The following is an 8,504-nucleotide window of genomic DNA, read 5'->3' as shown; positions in this document are numbered from 1 at the left end:
TAAGTCTTCGTTGTGGTTGCACCATCGGCTTATGATCATCTTCCATTAAGATCTTGTGCATGCAAACTGTTGGGCTTATAACTTTCAAATCCTCGATTTCCTATCCAATCGCATCATTGTATTTTTTTTAGCACTTTAATGAGTTCTGCTTCTTGAACACTTTGTAAACTGGCATTGATAATAGCTGGGCATTTTTTCCAGCATCTAGAAATACGTATTTCAGATTTGTTGGTAACTGTTTCAGATCTACCCCCATTTTGGGCTCTTGAGTGACTTCTGATGGTGAGGGTGGTCTTAAATCTTCCCACCGGTGTGGCTTAGATCTAATCCACTGAGGTTGTTTCTCCATCATAGCGAGCACTTCTGAGTCCCCGTCATCTTCATCACTTTCAAAAATCAATAAACTCAAAACACGTTCTAACCGTGATTGGGGCATTTTCTTTTCAATTTCTTGAGCAATTACATGATCTATTATCCCTACAGTGTGGCTTGTGCCAATATCATCTTTGTATTGCATCGTGTTCCGCACATCAATTTTCAGCTCTTCGTCATAGACTTTGAGAGTCATTGTTCCTTCCTCTACGTCTATCATGCACCGTACTGTCTCTAGAAATGGTCTGCCTAATATGAGAGGAATCTCCTCATCTTCAGGCATCTCCAGAATGACAAAGTCAACCGGAAAAACAAACCTATCTATCTTTACCAGAACATCTTCCACTATTCCATAAGACCGCCTAACAGAGCAATCAGCAAACTAAAGTGTCATCCTAGTATCTTGAACGGTACCAAGGCCTAATTTTTTGTAGATGGATAGTGGCATCAAACTCACACTTTCTCCCAAATTAACCAGAGCCTTCTTGAATTTTTTATCACCAATAGTGCAAGGAATAGTAACTGATCCCATATCTTTCTTTTTCATAGGGATTTTCATACCTTGAAGAATGGTACTATATGTTTCAGTTAGGATGATTGGATCTATATTAGTGGAGCGCTTTTTGGAGATGATGTCTTTCATGAACTTGGAATATATTGGCATTTGTTCTAGCGCTTCAAAAAATGGAATGTTTATCTCAAGCTTCTTGAACATTTCCAAGAACTTCTCAAAAAAAAAATCATGTTGATCTTTCTTCTTTTGTCTCGAAGGGTAAGGGAGTTTGATGACTGGTTTAGGAACTTTTTCTTTCTCCTTGACAGACATTAGCACTACTTCTTCATTTTGGTTTTTGGTTTCTTTGATTTCTAAATCGACTTCTAATAAACCATCTTCCTCCATACTGTTTTCTTCTGTTGACTTACCACTTCTGGTTACTACAACATTAACATTGTTATGCTCCCGTGGATTTGTCAATGTACCACTTGGCAAGGTGCCCGGAGCTTGAGAATTTAAAGCTAACTGTTGTGGTATTTGACCCATTTGGACTTAGATATTTTTTATGGAGGCAGTGGTGTTTTTCTGATTATTTCTAGTTTCTTCTTGGAACTGCATATTGTGAGCGGCTAATTTTTCAATGGCAAACTCCTATTCTGCCTTTTTAGGTGCTTGTTATTGCCGCTGTTATTGATACTGAGTCTGATATTGTCCTTAACCCTGTTGCGGAACATTCCCTCTTTGATCCTTCCAGGAGAAGTTAGGATGATTCTTCCAACCTGGGTTGTAAGTGTTGGAGTATGGATTATTCTACTTTAAGAATTCAATCTCTTCAATTTGTTGAGGGGTAGCAAAGCAATAAACCGTGTGATGAGGTCCATTACAGATTTCACAAGTGATGGCTTGATCTGGGTGGACTTAAGCTATCTGTTTAGTACCTATAGTCATAACTTTTAATTTATTTTCTACTTCGGTAGCAACTGTGTCTTCCAGACGAATTTTATTAGCTTCCAATTTCAGATCAATTACCCCTTCCGGCCTGCTAGTACACCTATCGTATAATTCCAGACGCTCATTGGCAGCTATTACTTTAATAATCCTTTTAAAACCGGTGGTTTTTTGAGAAATTTATTGAGCCACCAGCTGATGTATCAATCAATTGTTTTGTCTTTATTTTCAGCCCGTTAACAAAAATTTGCATTTGTTCAGTCTGATCCATATTATGAGTTGGACATGCTACTAAGACCCTTTTGAATCTTTTGTAGGCATGTCCCAATGATTCACCACCCTTTTGTTTGAAGTTCAGAATTTCATACATTTTTCTTAGGAATACTGATGCTGGAAAATACTCATTTAAGAATGCAGTTTCCATCTCCTCCCATGATGTGATACTGCCATTTGGGAGAGAATCAAACCATTCTTCCGCATATTCAGCTAAAGTGAATGGGAACATTCTCAACTTTTTTGCTTCATCATTATGACCATCAATTTTCAAAGTGGTACTCATGGTCAGAAATCTTTGTAGGTGCTTATTAGCATCTTCATTAACCTTTCCGGTGAAAGCTGTAACACCTCAAAATTTGCCCTCCTTTCTTGGGACTAGCTTAGCATATTGCATTTCATTTAGGACATTAGACATTTTCATATTGCATATCATGTGAGAACAAGCAAGTCATCCTCTAAAGTCTTTCTCAGAAGATAGAGAGGTTAAGAGATTCATGCCTGAGGGTCTCATGGATTGATAACTAGCCATCTGAGGTTTTGTGCTTCAATTAGGGTTTCTTGGTTCTTCAAGAAGGTTGAGCATTATCTTATTGGCAAGGATATGTCATCATCATCATGGTTATGTCCTCCTCAAAGGCTCATTGTTCATGCTCAAATTCTTTAGGATTAGGGTTTTGACCTCTGGTCAACCCTAATCAGTTGCATTCTACCAGTCAGGGATTTTCAAGGAGATGAGGTCTTTCTTGATAAGGAGATCATCATATGATTTTATTGAGCTTTTATAAGCTAGGGTTTCATTTTGGAGCCATTTCATCAAGTGGTTGAGGCTCAAAGTCATCTGAGCATGTTCAAGTCATCTAAGGACCTAGAGAGTCAACAGAAAGTCAACTGAGGGCTAGGAGGTGGAGATATGAGTTTGAGACATCTCATTCATGTTCAAAAGAGGCTTATTAATCATGTCAAATGCATATCTTGAAGAATTTGAGGTCAGATCAAAAGTTTCCAAAAATGGAAAGTGACCTGTAATTGAAAGTTTCCAAAAATGGAAAGTTTTTGGTTCAAATTCGACTTGATCTTTCATCATCAAAGAAGCTTCAAATGAAATTTTGTCCAAAATGAAAGTTGAAGATCTCTCTCTCCCATTTCCAAAAAGTCCAAGATCATGAATTTATGATGAATGGTTGAGGAGATATGATCAAATCATTGCCAAGTGTGCTTGAAACTTCAAAAGGGCATAATTTTTTATTCATAACTCCAAATTTGGTGCCTCTTTTTCTAAAATGCTTCTCATGACATGTAGTTTCTAAAACATCCATCACATTGCATGAAATTTTAACATATGATCATTTGTGCATTCAAGAAGATTTTGGAGGGAAATCATAAATTTAAAATGGTGCATCATGAGAACTTTCTACCATTGCCAATGTGTTTAAAAATTGATTTTGAGTGACTTTGATCAAGCACATGACACTGTTCACGTGGGATTACTGCATGCACCATGCAATTTTCCAATTTTGTCAAAACACCTTATTTTGCTAATCACCATTAACCAATTGTTAATTAACATTTCAGTATGATTAGTACAACATATAAATACCATAATCATAACAGAATTTGGGATTTTTCACCATTTTAGATCTAGTTTTCATCCCACATCAAAATTTTTCTCTTAACCAAAACCTGCAATTTCTTCACATAACCTTGCATTTTTCTTTGATATTCTGAATCATTGAGTGTAGTAGATGGAGAATCAAGCTTTGGATCATTGATTTTGGTCAGAATTCATGCATAATTCAAGCAAGAACTCAAGAATGGAAGTTGATTGATAAGCAAGATCTACACGGTTTCAAGCTCCAATTCCTTCACCAAACTTCATTACAAGTGTTCAGGAGTTGATTTGAATCATTGCAAGGCCTTAGATCGTGTGTTTTCAAGAGCTGTTCTTCAAGAGGTCACATTTTCGATCCTTTCAATTCTCTGTTTTATGTGTATGTTCATGTAGATCTTGTGTTGTTGATAATTCTGAGCTAAATTTCATGTGAAATGGTGCATTATTGAGTGAGATATGTGTGATTGAAGTTTGATGCATCAATTTTATTTTGCTCGATCTGCATTTGTTGTGATGATTTAGCATGAATTGACATTGGATTATTGATGTACGTTGCATGAACTTTGATTTGGTATAATTTTTGATGAATTCTGGAAAATTCTGGAAAATTCTGGAAAAATGGTTTGAAGCTCATACTGTTCATCATCGTCTTCACGAGGAAGACGATGTTTCCCAGATTAGCGACGGCCTAGCGTCCGTCTTTGCGTCCATCTGGTTCGCTAGGGTTCTTCATGTGAAACGGCTGCGTTTCAGTGTAGCGCGCCTCATTTCAAATCTGGACCGGCTTCGATTCTTGGCGCAAGCAATTTTTCAAATTAATGCTTCATTATGCCATTTCCCTCCTTATTTTCCATGTACATGATTATTTTGATTTCAAATTTTTATCCAACTTTAAAAATTCATAACAAATTGAAAAATGCTCCAAAAAATCCCTGGTATTTTGCTACTTGTTCATTGAGATGTCTAGAATTTTATGATGTTAATTTCTGAAGTTGTGCATGGCTGGATTTTGGATTGTGCTAGACTTTGTGATCATGTGTACTTTTGTGACCTTGCTCCATTCATCTTATCATGAAATGCTTGATATTGATCCAAATGCTTTGAAATTTTGCATGATTGTTCCTAACATGTTAATGGATGTTTGTGGCTTTATTTGGTATTTTTCTCATTTACCATTTCTGTTTTATGTACATGTTTGCACGGTGTGACAATTTGTGTCACACATTTGGTTGATCAACTTGTGCAATTTTATTTCCATGCCAATTGATCTTTGATGCTTCTGATTTTTTGTATGATGATCATGTTGGATGTGTTGAATGTTCATAAATTTTTCCAGAATTGTTTGAATCATTTCTGTTTTGATTTGGAATTTTCATTCTCAATGTCCAAATGCATGCTTTGAAATTGTCTTTGACTTCTCTTGCTTATTACATGGCCTTGCTTGATGATTTTGACTTGGTCCTTTTTAGGACATGTTCATATGTGTTTGAAGTTGCATTGTGTTGAATATTAGCTCCTGTTCTGAATTTTTTCTTCACCTTTGACCCTAGGCTTTGACCTAGTGGTTTGGACTTACATGTGAGCTTTGAATTTCAGGACCAAGTACCTAATCTCCATGGTTGATGTTGCTTCATCATTTGAATGTTGATATTTGCTATTGATTGCTAACATTTGTTTGTTTTGTAGGTTGATGATAATTCACTTGAGTTTGCCTTATGGCTTATATGTTGTACATTGGGATTGTCTGTTTGTTGTTGACTGTTGTCTGTTTGTCTGAATACTGTACTGATTTATTTAGTTGTTTACACAGGTACCTAAGTTGCTTTAAGTTCATTTGAACTTTGCTTTGCTTGTGGTTGGCATACCACTTAGGTAACTTCCTTAACTTCATGTAGTCTGGAAGACCTGTCATGTTATTTTGGCAGGCACCTGTCTGAAGCCCTCCTTAGGAGGCCATGTTTTTGCTTGTTTACCTTTGTGCCATGTACATCTAAAGACCTCCTAAGTGAAGAGGCATTGGCAGATAAAAGGGATGTGCAATCCATCCCCTGCTATTCAGTTGTGTCTTTCATCTTGCTCACACCCTGTGTTGATGCACTTTGGATAAAAACTCAAAATCTTGTTGTGTCAGTCATGTGGAATAGAGTCCCACATTCTGGACTCCCAAACTTTCATTGTCTGAAGCTCTCCCAGGCCAGGGATAAGAGCTGTGAGGTCTTACCCTCACTTCCCATTTCATCTGCTTCACCCTAACTCTCAATGTTAGGGTTAAGAGCAAACAACACCCCTTTCCAGTTGGCTTGTTTGTCGAGGTTGATTTTACCCCTTGACTAAAGCCCAGCCTTGTATGAGCCACTTGTTTGCATATAATGTGTGTGCTTGCTCTCTTGTGATTGCTTATTTGCTGTTTATCTGCTTTTCAACTTGCTGCCTGTGCGAGTTATGTTTTGTCAGATACCTCAACCTAGGACTATTGTGGATTGCATGACAACTTTTAGGCTCGAGTCAGTCTCCCTTTTAGTTGTTATTTCCCAGTCTCTGGTTAGGATATAAGTTTCTCCCATGTTGAGGGGAACTACGTTGCCCTGATCCTCATACCAGATGAGGTACGTAGGCAGGAGATCGTGCGAGATCTCTCCGGGTACCCTTTTTCTTTGTTTGGTGTGTGTTTTTTTGTTTGGAGTCTGATGTAAGCTCAGCGATTGGCATTCGGTTTCCTTGTTTGTTTGTTGTGTGCTTGGAGTCTGACGTAAGTCCAGCGATTGGCAGTCGGTTTCCTCGTTTGTGTTTGTTGTTCGATGTTGGATGTAAGACCAGCGACTGACATTCCGTTTCTAGTTGTGTGTTTGTTCTGACGTCTCAGCGTCTCTGTGTTGTGTTTTGTTTCGGCGTGCGTTAGCCGAACTACGGTAGCTCTGATTCTCATTCCAGATGAGATACGTAGGCATAGGATGCGATATCCTAGCGAGCCCTTTTCCCATTTCCCCGAACTACGTCGACTCTGATGTTTGTTTCTGACAAACTACGTAGGCCCAGGATGCGACATCCTGCCGAGTCCGCTTTCGTCTTTTTCCGCCTGTTTTATTACTCCAGTTGTGTGCATTCTTTGAGCAGTTATTTGGCAACCTTATTCTATTCTTTTTGAGTGTGGATCCCGTCGAGTACGACGGACGTGAGGGGTGCTAATACCTTCCCCTTGCGTAATCGACTCCCGATCCTTGTAATCTCTAGTCGTAAGACCATTTCCTTTCCAGGTTTACTTCGAGCGTTTCCTTTCCCTCTTTTGGGATAAATAACACACGGTGGCGGCTCTGTTTGTTTTTTTTCCCGCCGGTTGTTTTTCGCGGATGCGACAGCTGGCGACTCTGCCGGGGACTTAGAAGTTGACCTCTTGCTGGTTCATCTTCCCTAAGCGAGTCATTCCTAGCGCTCTCTAGGATAGTTTAGGTTGCTTGTTGTTGCTCTATTTATTGCATTTATGATTATTATGTTGTGTATATATTTGCATATATGTCTGCATGCATCATAGTATCATTGTGCTGGATTCTGTACAGGTTGGTTCCTCTGATTTGGGGTGGGTGTTCTGAGTGGGGCTAAAACTCAGGCCCGAGTATACACCTAGGATTAGCGTGGTCTCATGTTGCCTCTCATGTTAGGTCAACATGTTTTTGGCGACGTGACATACCACAAGCCGGACGAGGTTCTTTTGAGAGAGCTCTTCCTTTATGGAGTATCCACTTTGGTTGAGTTACCTCATCTGAGCTGTTGACTTCGGTGACCGTTCTTTCCCGGATCTTTGGTTTAGACGATCTTATGAGAGCTGCAACGGCACACCCGAAAGGGCAAACCCGTTGAGTATCTTTGCCCGATTGTCGAGATCATTATCCGCCTTAGGATGACCTGATTAGAATTCACCTGTGAGGGGAGGGTTTGATCCTACAGATGCATGTTCTGATGGTGACTAATAGTTCAGTTATTGATCAGAGTCCTATTTATAAGTCGGATTTATGGATTTATTTCTGAGACGCCGGAGTTCTGTCCGTGGTATTTATCGGTGGGGATCCGTTTATTTCAGGATTCCCTGGGCTGGTTCAGAGTGTCTTGTGGTTATCTGTTCAGAGGACTTTCTGGTGATGATGGTGATGTATTCTCCGGTTCCGTTTATTTCGGAACTCTTGGGTGGGATTTATGGTTACGCAGTACCTCAGATGGTTGTGATCAGTTCAGAAGCTGTAACCCAGTGCAGTGGATGTTCAGATGACTTGGAGGATGGCACAGTGCATTGCATTCATACATCAACATCATTCACATTTTGCATTTATCTGCATCTAACTCATGTTTATCCATATGCAGGGGACATTCTTGTTCGAGATCCTGGTTGAGAGACTTCTTTGTTCCAAACATGAGGATCGGCTTGAAAGATGACGTCGTCTACAGTTTCTTCAATCCAGAGATTGATGTGTTGAAGGATATGATAACATTGATTACACCTGACCGTGTGGGGATGTTCCGTGAGGCATACGGTGGTATTCTGAAGTTGGTTTTCAGGCTTACAGATACAGATAGGAGTGGCATTCATACTCTTCTCCAGTTTTATGACCCGGGCTTGAGATGCTTTGTTTTCCCGGATTACCTGTTGGGGCCTTTAATGGAAGATTATGCCAGTATCCTGGGTCTTCAGATCAGAGACCGGATTCCATTCTATGTCGCTAAGGGGGAACCTGATGCTCCTGAAATTTCTCGTGCTCTTTATTTGAGCCCGGAGGTGGTTAAGGGGGGTTTGAAGGAGAAGGGAAAGTTGCC

At 39.5% G+C, this 8,504-nt stretch overlaps 1 protein-coding gene across 1 annotated transcript; it reads right to left on the bottom strand.

Moving 5' to 3' along the window:
- Window positions 1-754: 754 nt before the first annotated feature.
- On the bottom strand, window positions 755-1,414 carry LOC127102643 (uncharacterized). The gene has a single exon (XM_051039989.1). The coding sequence runs from the start codon at window positions 1,412-1,414 to the stop codon at window positions 755-757; it is 660 nt and encodes a 219-aa protein (XP_050895946.1).
- Between the last annotated feature and the right edge of the window lie 7,090 nt (window positions 1,415-8,504).

Source organism: Lathyrus oleraceus, chromosome 7, assembly GCF_024323335.1.
Source record: "Lathyrus oleraceus cultivar Zhongwan6 chromosome 7, CAAS_Psat_ZW6_1.0, whole genome shotgun sequence".
In the NCBI taxonomy this organism is placed as follows: Eukaryota; Viridiplantae; Streptophyta; class Magnoliopsida; order Fabales; family Fabaceae; genus Lathyrus; species Lathyrus oleraceus.
The sequence above is the reverse complement of the archived record's forward strand: the minus strand, read 5'-3'. Positions and strand labels throughout refer to the sequence as shown.